The sequence below is a fragment of the Pimephales promelas genome, chromosome 18 (assembly GCF_988280905.1).
Source record: "Pimephales promelas chromosome 18, fPimPro1.hap1.1, whole genome shotgun sequence".
NCBI classification, from domain to species: domain Eukaryota; kingdom Metazoa; phylum Chordata; class Actinopteri; order Cypriniformes; family Leuciscidae; genus Pimephales; species Pimephales promelas.
Genome location: NC_142786.1, coordinates 15540889 through 15559506, shown reverse-complemented (window position 1 = coordinate 15559506; position 18618 = coordinate 15540889). Strand labels below are relative to the sequence as shown.

The window sequence follows — 18618 nt, the reverse complement described above, 5'->3', positions numbered from 1 at the left end:
CTCGCTGAACAGATAGCCGTTCCTCTGCGTTAATATTGCGAGTATTTGTCGCGTTGTACACTAATGCTGTTGAGACGGAGGTGTCAGAACTGCAACTGACAGAATGCACGATATAGCTGCTACATATTTCTACAAAAGCAGTCAGCAGCTTGCTTGGAGCAATGGATCATAGCGCAAATTTGAAATATATCAACTGACAACGATACCAGCGCGAGAGCGACTGAGATACGAGATTGAGCAGGTGAACAAGCTGAACCAATTAGACATTCTCTGGCTGAACGCAAATACGTCCTTGTTGATACTTTGAAAGGAACTTTCTTTACGCACGTCAGCCAAATATGGGTTATGTCCTCATATTCTCTCCTTTTCACTCCGGCTGCCGACACCCGTCCCCGTCTTTTTTTTTTTTTTTTTTTTTTTTTACAGATCTGCATGATTCACGTAGGTCACATTTTCAGGTCGGAAAATCCGGAATTCCGGATTAATCCGGAAAAATCACATGCCTGATTAATAACTGAATCAATAGTTTTAAACAAAACGCGAGGCTTGTTACTGTTCAAAAGAATGATCTCAGAGATATACATTCTTTTTGCTTCTTTCACAGTTTTCTGGTAGTGAGGCCAACAGTCCCTAAGCATTTGGAATGACACTTGCAGTTTGTCTTTTTTCCATTTGCGCTCGACTTGACGGCACTTGCGTCTAACAGCACGCACCGAGTCATTTAGCCGTGGTTCAGTTTTTGTTTTTGGTTGCCTAAGTTTTAATGGAGCTACAATATCTATAGTAGATTGACAGGTGGAATGTAACCATGAGCTAAGCTCCTCTGAATCATTATGCTGTGGTATACTAGAATTCTGATTAAACACAGATGAAAATTTAACAGCAGTAGTAGAGTTTATGATGCGGCAGGGCCGAGCAACACTGCAGGGTTTGTTTGCATTACAGTCCAGGGCAATCTCAAATAGTATGGGCATATGGTCAGAGAACAATGCATCGCCAATCTCTAGATTATGAACAGGCAACCCAAAAGATAGAATTAGATCAAGTGTGTGTCCACGTTCATGTGTGGGTCCAGCCACAAACTGTGTGAGATTAAAAGAGTCAATAAGGCATAGGAAGTCTTTTACCATTGGGGCGTCATTACAGCACACATGGACATTAAAATCCCCAGTAATTAGAATGCGGTCATATTTCGGCATCATCTCGGCCAGGAATTTGGAAAACTCATTTATAAAATCCTTATTATATTTCAGAGGTCGATAGACAACTGCACATAATATAATATGAGAACGGCCAAGCTCAAGCTCACAAGCAACAGCTGCGCGTCCTCGTCAGCGCGGGCATAAACGAGCGGCTGTGTGATTGCACTTCAGTTTTTTGCTGAGGAGCCAAACTTGGAAAGCTGGCCCCCCAGCGGGAAGCAGCAGATGTGGCGATGGGACCTACGTCTCCGTTCCCTCCGTCAGGAAACGAGGGTTACAATATGTAACCGAGACGTTCCCTATCGGTCAGTCACTACAACGTAGGTCAGACTGACCAATAGGAATCCCTACCAAAGCGCCACAGTCGCTGCACCCCATCCAGTGCCCCATGCAAGCCTCTGCACCTTCTAGCCTAGAAGGACGATAGGAGGAGGGTTGCACAGAGAGTGTCTGACACTATTGTTCCTTTAAAACCCATACAGTGAGACTTGGATAACACTGGGAAAGCATGCCCTTTTTTAGAGGGAGGGGAACGCTGCGGAATCCACTTTCTTCAGAGAGTTATGTGGAAATACATATGGACTAACCCGAAGGCTGTACTGCATATGATATAATGGGTGACTTAGCCCAAGGGAAAGGCACGGGCTTCCGTCTTAGGAGCAGCCGTGGAACATATACACACATGGGATCCCCGAAGGGTCGCACATATGTAACCCAGCCCGAGTCCGGCTCTCAGGGATTCAGGGGCCTGGCTCCGGACGCTCCACCATGTCCGGGCCGAGGGGTGTTGGAGGACTCGACAGGTTTTTCACTCTGGAGCAATAAGGTTGCACAGTAGGGTGCAGCAAGCCAACAGGGCCGGGCCTCTCAGTGCTTCTACCCGTTTAGGCTATAGTATCTAGCGAATGTGTTAGGTGTCGCCCAGCCCGCAGCTCTACAGATATCTGTTAGCGAGGCACCACGAGCCAACGCCCAGGAGGATGCAACTCCTCTCGTGGAGTGTGCATGCAACCTGAGCGGGCAGGGCACACCTTGAGCCTGGTAAGCCAAGGCGATGACATCCACTATCCAGTGGGCCATCCTCTGCTTGGAGACAGCCCTTTCCTTCTGCTGGCCTCCGTAACAGACAAAGAGCTGGTCTGAGGTCCTGATGCTTTGAGTTCTGTCCACGTACAAACGCAGAGCGTGAACAGAGAAAAGCCAGGGCGGGACTCGGCCATGAAGCCAGTGCTGAAGCGGTCTCATATGAAGCAAACTGAGCGGGGTTACCGCTCCTGCTGCTGCCATATGCCCCAGGAGCCTCTGAAAGAATTTCAGTTCAAGCAGAAACGTGTTCAAGCAGTCCAGCACCGACTGAGCGTGCTGCTCTGTGAGGCGCGCTGTTTGTGCAACCGAATCCTAGTGGTGTGCTAGTATGAGCCAGTCGTCGAGATAGTTGAGGATGCAAACACCCTGTTCTCTAATGGAAACAAGGGCCCCTTCCGCGACTTTCGTGAAGACACGGGGGGGACAGGGACAGCCCGAAGGGTAGAACCTTGTACTGATATGCTCGACCCTAGAACGCAAAGCGCAGAAACGGCCTGTGTCGAGGGAGAATCGAGACATGAAAGTACGCGTCCTTCAGGTCGATCGCTGCAAACCAATCTCAGGGACGGATGCATTCGAAGATGCGTTTGTGCGTGAGCATTTTGAATTTGATTCAAAACTCGCAGGTCCAAGATCGGTCGTAACCCACCACCTTTCTTGGGTACAATGAATTAGGGACTGTAGTGCCCTGACTTCATATTGGCTGGAGGGACCGGCTCTATCGCGTCCTTCGCCAGTAGGACTGCGATCTCCGCGCGCAAGACATGGGCATCGGCTGCTCTCACTGTAGTGGAGTGGATGGCCCGAAACTTGGGGGGACGCTAGGCGAACTGAATCGCATAGCCGAGCCTGATGGTCCGGATGAGCCAGCGAGACGAACTGGGGAACGCTAACCAGGCTCTCAGAGACCGTACAAGCGGGACCAAGGGGACCATAGGCGTACCTGGAGTGGGACAGCGAAGTGGAATACAAGGACCTGGCTGGGGTGGCTCTCTCTGGGAGGCAGCACCCAGCGGGGTCTGAGTGTGCTGTGAAGCGCTAACCTGGTTCCACGGGGCAGGAGGTGTGGGAGGCAGCTTTGTGGCGTTCTCAAACCATACACTGCAGCCAGCTGGCGATACAAGAGGAGGATGAGAGTCGTAAGGATTTTGTTTGCGGACCCAGAGATGGTAGAAACTGCTCTTTTATTGAAAATTTTGGTACCTGAGAACAAAACAAAAGATTTTCCACCCGGCCCTCTTCCGGTGGAGGGAGCGATACGGCCATCATCTCCTGGAGAGCAGTCCTCGCCATCTCTGGGTTGCCCGTCCTAGGGCCGCATGGTGTTGGCTTTGCCGCCCCTCTTGGCGGGGGCCTGGACGGGCGGGCCGTTCCGTCTGCGACTGGCTCCGCAGCGCCGCTTCGGTGGAGGCTGCTGCTGCGGCGCGGGAGCCGGGGAGGGCGCAGGCGGATGCCCCCGGCGACGAGCAGACTGAGGAGCCGCCGGCAGTGGGGTGGAGGCAGCAGCTTACCGTCGTGGCAGGATGTGTTTGATGGCCTCAGTCTGCTTCTGTACAGCCGAGAACTGCTGGGCAAAGTTCTCGACCGCGTCACTGAAGAGGCCGGTCTGGGACACGGGGGCGTTGAAGAACCGGAGCTTGTCGGTCTTCCACATGTCGGCCAGACACAGCCAGAGATGGCGTTCCAGGACCACCATTGTGGACATCGCACGGCCCACTGAGCGAGCGGTAACCTTTGTCGCACAAAGCGTGAGGTCCTTGGTTCTTGGAACACCAGTGGATCGTGACCACCCTCGTCCAGTTCCTTCAGTGCCTTGGCCTGATGGACCTGGAGCAACACCAAAGCGTGCACGGCAGAGGCAGCTTCCCCACAGGCCTTGTAAACCTTGCCGGTTAAGTCAGATGAGCACCACCGGCGGGATGCGCGTGGAAAACCACAGCATGCCTGGAAACCTGGACAAAGGACACTCCGGCCCGAAGAAAAACAGGATCCGACCATGGGGAGAAGGTTTGGCGACAGTGCGGGGTTATTTTGACCCTTAACGTGCCGCTCTGCCACGCCCACCTCGGGACTCGATCGTGAAGCCAGTGCTCGAGCGGTCTCATATGTAACAGGCCGAGCGGTGTTACTGCGGCTGTGGCTGCCATATGCCCCAGGAGCCTCTGAAATAGTTTCAGTGGAACCGCTGTCCTGCCTCGAAAGGACCTGAGGCAGGAGAGCACTGACTGGACGCGTTCCTCCGTAAGGTGCGCCGTCTGGGCGACCGAGTCCAACTCCATACCGAGATAAGAGATCCTCTGCACGGGGCAAAGTTTGCTCTTTTCCCAGTTGACCTGAAGCCCCAACCGGCTGAGATGCCGTAGGACCATGTCCCTGTGATCGCACAACACCTCTCGCGAGTGAGCCAGAATGAGCCAATCGTCGAGATAGTTGAGTATGCAAATGCCTTGTTCTCTCATGGGAACAATGGCCGCCTCCGCGACTTTCGTGAAGACGCGGGGTGACAGGGCCAGCCCGAAGGGTAGGACTTTGTACTGATACGCTCGACCCTCGAACGCAAACCGTAGAAACAATCTGTGTCGAGGAAGAATCGAGACGTGAATGTATGCGTCCTTCAGGTCGATGGCTGCAAACCAATCCTGGGGACGGATTCGAAAATGCGCTTCTGCATGAGCATCTTGAACGGGAGTTTGTGCAGGGCCTGATTCAAAACTCGCAGGTCCAGGATTGGCCGTAACCCACCGCCTTTCTTGGGTACAATGAAGTAGGGGCTGTAAAACCCGGACCTCATCTCGGCAGGAGGTACCGGCTCGATTGCGTCCTTCGCCAGCAAGACATCGATCTCTTTCCGCAGGACAGGGGCGTCCACTGACCGCACACGGGTGAAGTGAACGCCCCTGAACCGGCGTGCAAACTGAATTGCATAGCCGAACTGAATGGTGTGGATGAGCCATCGGTACGGACCCGGCGCTAGCCAGGCTTCCAGGTACCGACCCAACGAGCCCACCCGAACCACCGGCGTACCCGCGGAGGGGCAGCGAGGTGGAAGGCAGGGACCCGGCTGCAGTGGCAATGTAGCCACTGGAAGCGGGGTCTGGGCGTGAAGTTCGCCAGGGACCTGCTTCCTGCTGCGGGCCGCCCCGTGGCGAGGGGAGGGGAAGAGACGCAGCATGAGGCCCTGCCTCCTCGTGATCTGGTCTCTGCCCCTCCGAATCCAGTTGCTGACCAGAGGAAAACCAACAGGCGCGGGAGGGGAGTGAAGGGGCACCCCGCCAGGAGGAGGCGGTCTTCGGACACAGCTGCATCGCGACAGACCGCTCTACTGGGGGGATTCCCTATTACCCATGCGCCACCCCGCTATCCAGTAGTGGTGCAACGGATCATCACTGATCCGTGATCCGTTCGGATCAATGTCTTCGGTTCGGCACACACGTGATCCGCGGATTGATTATGAAAAAAAATAAAATAAAATAAAACGTGCGCATGTTGTTCAGTCAACGCACAGCTTCGTCATAGCGAGCGGAGGAACGGAGAAGCTTGAACGCCCCGCGTTATTTCAGGGCTCCAGACCAGACTGCGACCAAAATTTGAGAGTGTGCGACTGAATTTTACATCCAGTCGCACATGTGCGACCAGTAAATTTGCCACACGTTAAAGTAAACGCATGGTAAAGCGGCGCGTCAATGAATCCGTGACAAGAATAGCGCGCGTAAACATCTGTGGGAGGGAGACGGAGACAAATATCACATCCTGATGTGCGTCTGAGTAATCAGCGATCTCGCTCACGCAACACTGTTACTAGGAGATCCAGTGAAGAAATCCATTGAATTCGCCTCAGAATTAATAACATCAACACCACGAGATCCAGTGAGAAACACTCCGATTCGGCGCAGAGTTCTGTTATAAACCATATCAGATCAAACAGAGCTGACGTGGAAACCAGGAGAAACACTTATAGAAGTCTTTCAGTCCACAAATCAGCCTATATATGATAATGTGTAAGAAATAGTCAAATGCTTACAAGTAGCCTACTACACATCTTTTCCCAGCACTTCAATAATATCATAAATAAATGTTTTATTTTTTTGAATTTTTTATGTGATTACCAACACATTTTTTGTTTATCCTTTAAAGATTGTCCTAAAATGAAAAAAGTACGATGATATTTTCACTACTTTTATTAATTGATATTAAGACATTATAAATGATAATAACTAAGTTAATTTCATCTACACCCTAAATTAAGCTTAGTGATTTATTGTCAGCCCCAGTGCCAGAATTATTTTTTATTTTTTATTTTTTTTTGTAGAACTCGCTGTGAGTTCTCATTTGAGGTGATGCTGCCCTCAACTTTCAGTCTGGAACCCTGTGAAGTTAAAATAAAACAGAATATCATAATGTTAAGTCTATTTATTATTAAAGAATTTGTCAGTAGGCTATTACAGTTATTTTGGGGGAAATTTGAATAATTGCATTGCAAGCTGATTTAAGGTGTGATCCTAAATTTTCTGCTTGCGCTCCTAAAATTTTCAGTCAGGGGCAACAGCGCTCCTAGTAAAGTTAGTCTGGAGCCCTGCATTTAAATCACCTGTATGGGACCATTTTGGATTTTCCATCAAATATTACATGAAGGAAAGAGTTGCATAATCAGACCGGGCTAAAGCCATCACAAATGCTATCGGTGTGTTTATAGCTGCAGACATGAGGCCACATTCGGTTGTGCAAAACGAGGGCTTTAAACACATACTGAAAGTACTTGAGCCACGTTACGACATGAACTGTGTTGGATGAACTATCCCGAGCATCTGTTGCGCTCACGACAGACAGGTGGACTTCTAGGGGAACAGAGCTATGTGACGATTACCATTATCGTCACATAGCTCTCACCGCTCACAATTTAAAAATTTGTCTTGTATTTTTTTTTTTTTTTTTTGCTGATCCGAAAAATGATCCGATCCGTGACCCTGATCCGAGAAACGATCCGATCCGTGAGTTTTTTGATCCGTTGCACCCCTACTATCCAGGGTGGTGAGGAAGGAGGAGCGAGGTTGCCTCTATCTGAGTGCCAGAGGCGCCGACCAAGACTTCCTCAACTCCTCATGTACTTCGGGGAAGAAAGGGACTGGACCAGGCCATGGGGCAACAGCACGACCCGCTCCGCGAACCCAATCGTCCAGCCGCGAAGGTTCGGGACCCGGTGGAGGGTTCCACGCAAGCCCGACATTCGCGGCCGCCCATTCGAGCACAGCAGCCATTTCCGGGTCAGGCTCCACCGACGCCACCACACCCGAAGGGGGCAGAGCCGCAGAGTCTTCGCCAGAAGACTGCTCTTCCTCCGATGCCGCGATCGACATCTGATCCTCAGGTGGCGCACCGAAAGAGACAACCGGAAGCACCCGAGGGGGCTCCGGCCGCTCCACCGGAAGCGCCGATGGCAGCGTGCTGCTAGAGGCGTGAGGCGCCTGACAGGATCTTTCAACTGTCGCGTTTCTCACAGTAATCCTCATACGCTCACCAACAGGAACTGAACCAGCAGACGAACTAGATCGGAGATTCTCTGAAGGGACTCAGTCTCGAACGTAGCATCGCGAGAGTCATATTCCCGCAATGAGAGCATGACTCATGCACAAGGGCCACCTCAGCGTGTGCTAAGCCCAGACACGTGAAGCAGTGCTTGTGGCCATCAGCCTTAGGGAGAAATCGACCGCATCCAAAAACGCACGGGCAAAAAAGAAACTGCTCTTCAGTGCCGAAGCCCCGAGGGATCTCCGCCGCAGACACCGCCGGAAACTGCAACCGCATGCTTCACTCGAGACGAAGACCAGTGGAAGCACCGTCACACCAGAACCCCGAACGTTTCTTCACCAGGCTCGTTTTCTTCAGGACAGCAGTTAAGCTCTGAGAGGCTCCGAAGCAAAAAGCTCCGCGCTTGTAGGCGCCTCGCGAAATGCAAAGATTGCATGCCAATGGTTATTGGCTCGTTGTTAATTTTATCAGAAGTAATAAGGCTCCCTAGCGAGATCCCAATTCGACACGTTGGAGTTTCCAGAACGAAAGGGAAGTAATAATTTTAAATGTATATTTGAACGTATAATTTCAGAGGTAATGTTTTCATTTGATCAAGGACGTAAACAAATGCCAGCGCTGGCTTTAGTAGTCACTTAAAGGCACTCTATGCAAGATCTGTACCTTAATATAACAGCTTCAAAGTCGTTTTGGTGGTTAACAAAGTCATAGTAGGGCGAATCATCCTGGTAGGAAAGCTTGGGGGGGACGCCGCCGGAAAAACCAGCCATGCAAGTTTGAGAGTGGCGCCCCTGACACAGCGCGTGAGAATCACGAAATGGTTTACGGCAACGACGTCACACGCATCAACAACATCATACTGTATGAAGCTACTTTCGAAACAGGGAAAGAGAATCGGACCGTGCTAGAAACCGGACAAGAGTCCACTCGGTCTGGCTTTCACTCGTTGGCGCGAGCTTAAAAGCTGCACTGGATTGTAACTGCGATGCTGACCTGGCGATCTTGTTGATGGACTTGTAAGTAAATCTCTTATTTATAAACTTGTTTGTATTTGTATACTAGTTGTTTCTATATTGTATGTTGCTGCACTGGCTTGTGGTATGTAATTTTTTACGGTGCTGTTCATTCATCCGTTGTTGATAATAAGACCAGTTCAATAATTCTCACATGTCTATAGCTTTCGATTCCCAGAGCTTTAAGCAGACCTTTCTAAAAACAGTCGTTTCTCTTAGTCTTGTTGTTTTTTCCGTTATGTTTTATTGCCGAGCTTGCCACAAGAGCTAGTTTGCCAGCTGAACTCAGGTGTTGTGATGTGTATTTATCACGTATCTTTAGTCCTGTGTCTGGTTCGGATTTCTTATGACGTGTGTAAGTTACTGTTATATCAAGTTTATCTGACTAACAGTACACTTCCCGACTGTAACTTCAAATTGTGTTGATTATGAATCAATCAAATCTTGACGCTGTTGATGTTGATTCTTGCGATTACCATGAGGACATAGTCAATATCTCACATAATTATTAGGACATATATAAGCCTAGAGGTTGTAAATAATTGAACACAATTTGCTATTATGATAAATTGTAATCATGTCTAAATCATAACGTCCAATGTTATGAAATAATGCGACGTACATTTAACTTGATTGATGTCATCTGACATTTTGTAATTTTAACATTACAATCAAAAAACATGAATGAAATTATACAGTAGCCTATACACTATAGGCTATTTACTTCTGATTTTGCAGAAATCATGTAAAAACGCTATAAGCCAGCAAACGCGATAGGCAACTTTATTATTAAAAAGCAGTCTAGCACTTGACAGTATATGCAGTAACAGGGGAATAACGGTTATTTACGACAGTGCAAGTACACCACAGCGGCTCTAGAGGTCACTGTTTTACAAAAAAACCAGAGAGTGCATAGTGTGCCTTTAACGAACTCCTCCTAGGGATTTAGTCGGATCGACTTCAAATTTCTGCAGTGCCTTCTAGGGCTGGGCGATATGACGATATATATCGTTACCGCGATAGAAAACGTCAGGCGTAACAGATTTTTTTATTCCGTGTATACCGCGAAATGCAAATAAGGGGGCGTGGTTAACTCCCGTGCAGCGCGCGTGAGACTGATGCTGAGATTTGTCAAAGAAACATGGAGAAAGCAGATCAAGAGGATCCACAAAGGAATTACATTTTCTAAAGGATTGTTGTTAACGTGATATGTTCGGGGGGAAAGGCAGCCGTCAACTTGAGCAGAGCAGCAGCACCCAGGCTACAGTTTAGAGGAGTGCACGTTCGCAACAGGGAAAGCATGAAGTTACTTGATAACAACATTTCATAGGCTATATCAATATCATTACGAGAAATAACCTTAAATAATGTATAGTTATCCGCATCTTTCCTTCTCTTATGTATAGTTACTTTTTAAACATGAAAATCGCATTCAGCATGAATGAACATCCTGCTTGTTAAAACGAATGTATAATCCTGTTTCTGAGGCAAAATTAGTAAATATGCAGCGCGAGTTATATATTTTTAACTCCAAACAATTGCCTACTGGACCAGTTGATAAAATCTCCCTTTGATTCGATCCGTGATTACAACTTCACTCTCAAATTAATCGATCGCATTTTGTTGATGTAAAAGACGCGCGCGTGCACAACCACTGAGAGGGAGCACGCGGTGTTCGACGCACTGTTATAAGGTGTGTATAATTTAAACTACTTAGTCAACACTAACAGTAGCTGCGGTTTGGTTTTCATATTGCTGATCTTCTTCTTGTCACTTCCGAACTGACGGGTTGCCAGATATAACAAAAAGAGCAAAACAAGCCCGTTAAAACAACAGTGTGTGCAGTCTCCGGTTGTGCAGGAATACCCTTCTCCGTTAAAAACACAGTATAATAAGCACATGTGGTAAAAAAAATATTATAATTATATTATATATATTATAATTATATTATAAACTGATTGATGAAGTAGGCTAAAGCAATGCATGAGATTGAAAAATGATTTAAAGTTGAAATGCACCTATGAGTTATATTTAATATCAATCTGTTGTGGGAAGTTCATCTAAAAGTTTATGAGTGTTTTTTGTTTACTATATTTTTATATAAAAATAGTTTACCAAATAAATAAGTTACCAAATAAAATAAAAATAAAACAAGGTGGTGACATACTTTTCATTTCTAAAGTATTTGGGTTTATTTATTATACAAAGCCCTTTTTGTCTTTTTTTTTTTTTTTTTTTGAGGATAACTATATAAATAACTATATCGTGAAATATATCGTTACCGTGAAATAAAATTAGTCATATCGTGAAACACAATTTTGGTCATATCGCCCACCCCTAGTGCCTTTTAAAGGCATTGACGATGTAAAGTTGTGCTATCTGCGCGTTTTCGTCGATGGGCGTGTCCGTGGCGTCGATGATTCGCCATGAAACAGGAAGTTGTAGTAACTTGGCTGTAAATGCCCAGATCTGCACCAAATTTTACACATTTGACAAGAGTCCCACCCTGAACAAATCTACATGCTGACATTCACCCACAGTCATAGCGCCACCCGCTGGCAACAGGAAGTGACCTTAAACGAAGCAGCCCACGCCGCTTGTTTGACCAACATGTACGAAACTTCTGTGGTACATCTACTATGACCAGACGCACAAAAAAGCCTCTTGGAGCGATGCCCTAAACTTGACAGGAAGTCCGCCATTTTGAATTTGGAGGCCATTTTGGGACGATTTACACACTCCGTACTTTAACGAACTCCTCCTAGGGATTTAGTCGGATCAACTTCAAATTTCTGCTGTACCTTCTAAAGGCATTGACGATGTAAAGTTGTGCTATCTGTGCATTTTCGTCGATGGGCGTGTCCGTGGCGTCGATGATTCGCCATGAAACAGGAAGTTGTAGTAACTTGGCTGTAAATGCCCAGATCTGCACGAAATTTAACACATTTGACAAGAGTCCCGCCCTGAACAAATCTACATGCCGACATTCACCCACAGTCATAGCGCCACCTGCTGGCAACAGGAAGTGACTTTAAATAAAGCAGCCCCCGCTGCATGTTTGACCAACAAGTACGAAATTTCTGTGGTACATCTACCATGTCCAGACGCACAGAAAAGTCTCTTGGAGCGATGCGCTAAACTAAACAGGAAGTCGGCCATTTCTAATTTTACCGCCATTTTAGGATGATTTACTAATTACATACTTTAACTAACTCCTCCTAAGGTTTTAGTCGGATCGACTTTAAATTTCTGCTGTGCCTTCTAAAGGCATTGACGATGTAAAGTTGTGCTATCTGCGCGTTTTCGTCTATGGGCGTGTCCGTGGCGTTGATGATTCGCCATGAAACAGGAAGTTGTAGTAACTTGGCTGTAAATGCCCAGATCTGCACGAAATTTGACACATTTAACAAGAGTCCCACCCTAAACAACTCTACATGCCGACATTCACCCACAATCATAGCGCCACCTGCTGGCAACAGGAAGTGACGTTTAACGAAGCAGCCCCCGTCGCACGTTTGACCGACCTGTACGAAATTTCTGTGGTACATCTACCATGTCCAGACGCACAAAAAAGCCTCTTGGAGCGATGCACTAAACTCGACGGGAAGTCCGCCGTTTGGAATTTGGCGGCCACTTTGGGATGATTAACACACTCCGTACTTTAACAAACTCCTCCTAGGGATTTAGTCGGATCGACTTCAAATTTCTGCTGTACCTTCTAAAGGCATTGACGATGTAAAGTTGTGCTATCTGCGCATTTTCATCAATGGACGTGTCCGAGGCGTCGACGATTCTCCATGAAACAGGAAGTTGTTGTAACTTCAGTGTACATCCTCAGACCTGCACAAAACTTTATACCTTTTACAACAGTCCCACCCTGAACACATGTACATGACAAAATTAGCCCACAGTCATAGCGCCACCTGCTGGCAACAAGAAGTGACCTTTAACGAAGCAGCCCCGGCCGCATGTACACAGCTGAGCTCCAGAATATGCAGCGCGGCCGCCTCACAGCCCGACGCGCTACAGGTGCGAGGGCCCGCCCATCGCTGCTTGCAGCTTTAATTTTCACTGTTTTTTGAAATGCCCGCATTAACAATATCGTGCATAATATTCATTACCGCGATTTATTGCATTACCGAATAGCGGCACGTCTACATTGCACTAATAATGACTAAGAACAAATTAAAGAAGAAAGGAAAATAAATGTTTGCTACTAACTTCACCATGATGGTATGCAGACATCTCAGCCACGGATCCGGCCAGCTGGGCCACCTTAACCTCCCTTTTATCATTCCTCTTCAAACAGGTGAACAACACCTTCCTCTGGCCTGGCTTCAGACCTTCATACAGCAGATGAAAGTAGACTTGATATTTAGAAGCCCAGTTAAATTACAGGCAAGCAGCATTAGGAAATTTCATTATTACTTCGGTCAAACATAATCCACACACACACATTATATACACAAATAATTATTACACACACACACACACACACAAAACCAACAACATTTATTTACTCAGCTAGGAAGAGAAACCCAGAGTTTAACATGTTAAAAACATAAATCAAGATACACACCATCAACAAGCGATGGAATCGAACGCTCATTGTCAGAATTGGAGAAGAGGATGAGTTCTTTATTGATGAAGTCATTGTAGGAAAGGTGTTGTGTTGTTGTGCCGTACAGGTATTGCTGTGAAAAGAAAACAAAGATGTGCACAATGAAAGATCAGAAATTTATTCATTTTTTAACAGTAGTGAGTTTCAAACACCTTGAAAAAAATCTTGACACTTTTAAAGGGGTGGTTGATTGCGATTTCATATTTTTCATTTTAATTAGTGTGTAATGTTGCTGTTGGTGCATGAACATTATCTGCAAAGTTGCAGCACTGGATACAACAATGGATACAATTTATGTTTCATTATGTTCCTGAAAATTACAATCGTAATTTAGCTCTCTGTGTTGCGCATTTTACGAAAGACAGCTTCCCGAATCTCCACGAATTCAATGCCGGATTCAACAAGAACCTGTTACTAAAACTTGAAGCAGTTCCAAGCAGTTGTTGGGCCACAACCTGTAAGTAGGCTAAATAATTTTAAATCTATTTGCATGTATAATTTCAGACATAATGTTTTAGTCTTATCAAATGCCAGCGCTGGCTTTATAGCCACTTAGTTATGCTATTTTGTGTCTACGACAAACGCGTACAAACATTTTGGACCTGAATTTGTACATGTACTAATTTTGTAAATGTATTTTTCATGTATATATATACTTTTACAACGTTATTTTCGATTTGATCAAGAACGTAAACCAATGCCAGCGCTGTTTGTGTATATAGTAGCCAGTCAGTTCGACAAACAATTTTAAAATAATAGTATAATAGTTGCAAGTTGTGGTTATTAACCCTCTACTATACACATTAATAGGGAGGATTATGAAACCAAAGATTTTGTTCGATTGATAACAATCTGGTGTAGTGACAAGTCTAATTAGTTAATGGAATTCATAGCTGATATAAAAATTTGGATGACTAGTAATTTCTATTACCTATTTACTAAAATCCCTAATTCTGTTTCTAATGATTGGACCAAAAACCTCTGCAAGTACTAACCTAGAATACTGCCTAACAATCGATGGCTGTTCTTTCAAGTTTTCGTCGTCGGTTAGGAACTAGGCATGTAAACAGTTAATCGATTATTATTGATTAATTGTCGATAAGAATTTACTTGATTAAATTAAATTGGTCAGGTCGACGCAGCAGCAAAACATCCCTGTGCGTCGCGCGAGTATTCCGCGTCCTGTCTGAAAGTCTCAAGCTGCAAGCTGAATGCGTGAGAGTAGGCAGCCCTGCGGGGATAAATCGTCGTGAGCGTTCCGCCATGCTTCTACTCCATGTGAGGATTGTTTGACTAGTGCACACTGTCGCATGCACACAGCTGTGCTTATGTGGGGATTGTTTACATCAGAGTGCGCACGTGTTTTGCGCAGCATATACGCAGTGTTTGAGCGGCTGATGGAAAATAAGTTAATGCACGCTCTAAAAGTATTATTTTTCACGGTATTTTGAAGAGCCCGCGATAACAATATCGTGCATATTCATTACCGCGATTTATCGCATTACCGATTATCGGCACATGTCTAATTTCATCACGACCAGATGAAAACACTAACTCATCTAAAATGACAGAGTGTCTCAAAGATATAAAATGCTGGATGACGTGTAATTTCCTGCTATTAAATTCAGATAAAACGGAGGTATTACTTATTGGTCAAAAAACTACTCACAAAACCTCTTACAATACAACTTTAATATAGACGGGTGTCCTGTTACTTTATCCACTACAGTAAAAGACCTGGGTGTTATACTAGACCGCAACTTGTCTTCGAAAATCATATTTCATATGTTACAAGAACAGCCTTTTTCCACCTTAGAAACATTGCTAAGCTACGTAACATGCTATCTATTTCTGATGCAGAAAAATTAGTTCTTGCATTCATGACCTCGAGACTAGATTACTGTAATGCTTTACTAGCCGGTTGTCCTGCATCCTCAATAAACAAGCTACAGTTAGTAAAAAATGTAGCTGCTAGAGTTCTTACTAGGTCACGAAATTATGATCATAAAACAGATTTTATCATCTCTACACTGGTTACCAATTAAGTTCCGTATCAACTACAAAATACTACTACTGACCTATAAAGCCCTAAATGGTTTAGCTCCTATGTACTTAACGGACCTTCTTTCGCCCTACAATCCACCGCGTTCCTTAAGATCACTAAATTCAAGGCTTCTGGTCATTCCTAGGATATCTAAGTCCACTAAAGGAGGGAGGGCGTTCTCGCATTTAGCTCCAAAACTCTGGAATAGCCTTCCCGATACGGTCCGAGGCTCTGACTCGCTGACACAGTTTAAAACTAGATTAAAGACGCTTCTCTTTAGTCAAGCATTCACATAATGCTTACCTTTTAGTCCTCTGTTATGCCATACGGAACCGTTTGCCACTGAAACTGCTTAACTCACCAGTGGGGCTCGACAGCCTTTTAGACAAACGGGTCGGCGTGTATGGTTGGGTTGGGGAGAGTTTGGGTTGCAGAGAGTTTGTGAGATAGTTGTTTTCTAACACCAACTCCCGTATAATGGAAATCATTATGAATATCAGCTATGCTAATTATTTCCCAGCTGCCTTTCTGCTGTTATCTCGGGATGCTTGTCCCGAGAAAAAATGGCGTTCGTCAGGTCCAGTTTTGTATCCAGCCTCTCACGGGGATTTCGGATGCCCCAACGCCTGTGATGAGAAGACCAACGCCTGTGAAGAGACGACTCAACGCCTGCGATATGTTATGGCGCCGTTTTATACATAAACAATATTTAGGGCCCGAGCACTAACAGTGCGAGGACCCTATTGAAACTGTTAGGATTATTTTTTTTTTAGGGCCCGAGCACTAACAGTGCGAGGACCCTATTGAAACTGTTAGGATTATTTTTTTTCTTTTTTCTGCAAAGTAAGTGCCATTTTCGGGGCCGCAACATGCTCAAAAACTCACCAAATTTGGCACGCATGTCAGGACTGGTGAAAAATTTCGTATTTTGTGGGTTTCGCGGATGGGCGGGGCAAAATGGCACGCTAGCGCCACCTAGAAAATTGGAAAAAATTAGCCCCTCGTCCACGTTCAACCTACATGCACGAAATTTGGTGGGGACGTGTATCATATCAAGACGCACAAAAAAGCCTCAAGAACCCATACCCTAAACTCGACAGGAGGTCCGCCATTTTGAATTTGGCGGCCATTTTTGGACGATTTACAGACTCCGTACTTTAACGAACTCCTCCTAGGGATTTAGTCGGATCAACTTCAAATTTCTGCTGTGCCTTCTAAAGGCATTGACGATGTAAAGTTGTGCTATCTGCGCGTTTTCGTGGATGGGCGTGTCCGTGGCGTCGATGATTCGCCATGAAACAGGAAGTTGTAGTAACTTGGCTGTAAATGCCCAGATCTGCACCAAATTTTACACATTTGACAAGAGTCCCGCCCTGAACAAATCTACATGCCGACAATTACCCTCAGTCATAGCGCCACCTAGTGGCAACAGGAAGTGACCTTTAACGAAGCAGCCCCCGTCGCATGGTTGACCGACATGTACGAAATTTCTGTGGTACATCTACCATGTCCAGACGCACAGAAAAGTCTCCTGGAGCGATGCCATAAACTCAACAGGAAGTCAGCCATTTCTAATTTTACCGCCATTTTTCGATGATTTACTCATTACGTACTTTAACGAACTCCTCTTAGGGATTTAGTCGGATCGACTTCAAATTTCTACTGTGCCTTCTAAAGGCATTGACGATGAAAAGTTGTGCTATCTGCGCGTTTTCCTCAATGGGCGTGTCCGTGGCGGCGATGATTCGCCATGAAACAGGAAGTTGTAGTAACTTGGCTGTAAATGCCCAGATCTGCACCAAATTTTACACATTTGACAAGAGTCCCGTCCTGAACAAATCTACATGCCAACATTCACCCAGAGTCATAGCGCCACTTAGTGGCAACAGGAAGTGACCTTTAACGAAGCAGCCCCTGCCGCATGTTTGACCGACATGTACGAAATTTCTGTGGTACATCTACCATGTCCAGACGCACAGAAAAGTCTCCTGGAGCGATGCCCTAAACTCAACAGGAAGTAGGCCATTTCTAATTTTACCGCCATTTTAGGATGATTTACTCATTACGTACTTTAACTAACTCCTCCTAGGGAATTGGTCGGATCGACTTCACGTTTCTGCTGTGCCTTCTAAAGGCATTGACGATGTAAAGTTGTGCTATCTGCGCGTTTTCGTCCATAAGCGTGTCCGTGGCGTCGATGATTCGCCATGAAACAGGAAGTTGTAGTAACTTGGCTGTAAATGCCCAGATCTGCACCAAATTGTACACATTTGACAAGAGTCCCACCCTGAACAAATCTACATGCCGACATTCACCCACAATCATAGCGCCACCTGCTGGCAACAGGAAGTGACCTTTAATTAAGCAGCGTAGCAAATTCACAGCCGCACCGGCTGAGCTGCAAAATATGCAACGCGGCCGCCTCACACTCCGACGCGCTACAGGTGCGAGGGCCCGCCCATCGCTGCTTGCAGCTTTAATTTTTTTATTTTTTAATTTTTTTCTGCAAAGTAAGTGCCATTTTCGGGGCCGCAACATGCTCAAAAACTCACCAAATTTGGCACGCATGTCAGGACTGGTGAAAAATTTCGTATTTTGTGGGTTTCGCGGATGGGCGGGGCAAAATGGCACGATAGCGCCACCTAGAAAATTGGAAAAAATTAGCCCCTCGTCCACGTTCAACCTACATGCACGAAATTTGGTGGGGACGTGTATCATATCAAGACGCACAAAAAAGCCTCAAGAACCCATACCCTAAACTCGACAGGATGTCCGCCATTTTGAATTTGGCGGCCATTTTTGGACGATTTACAGACTCCGTACTTTAACGAACTCCTCCTAGGGATTTAGTCGGATGGACTTAAAATTTCTGCTGTGCCTTCTAAAGGCATTGACGATGTAAAGTTGTGCTATCTGCGAGTTTTCGTCGATGGGCGTGTCCGTGGCGTCGAAGATTCGCCATGAAACCGGAAGTTGTAATAACTTGGCTGTAAATGCCCAGACCTGCACGAAATTTTACACATTTGACTAGAGCCCCGCCCTGAAAAAATCTACATGCCGACATTCACCCTAAGTCATAGCGCCACCTGCTGGCAACAGGAAGTGACCTTTAACGTAGCAGCCCCC

At 46.1% G+C, this 18618-nt stretch overlaps 1 protein-coding gene across 3 annotated transcripts in view; it reads right to left on the bottom strand.

Moving 5' to 3' along the window:
• top2b (DNA topoisomerase II beta) overlaps positions 1–18618 on the bottom strand; it is a 121853-nt gene that overhangs the window by 63599 nt on the left and 39636 nt on the right. For all 3 annotated transcript variants that reach the window (XM_089122775.1, XM_089122777.1, XM_089122776.1), the window contains exons 18-19: positions 13407–13521; positions 13049–13170 (exon numbers count right to left, since the gene is read on the bottom strand). In XM_089122775.1, coding sequence (XP_088978901.1) covers positions 13049–13170; positions 13407–13521 — 237 coding nt within the window. The remainder of the gene's footprint in view (positions 1–13048; positions 13171–13406; positions 13522–18618) is intronic.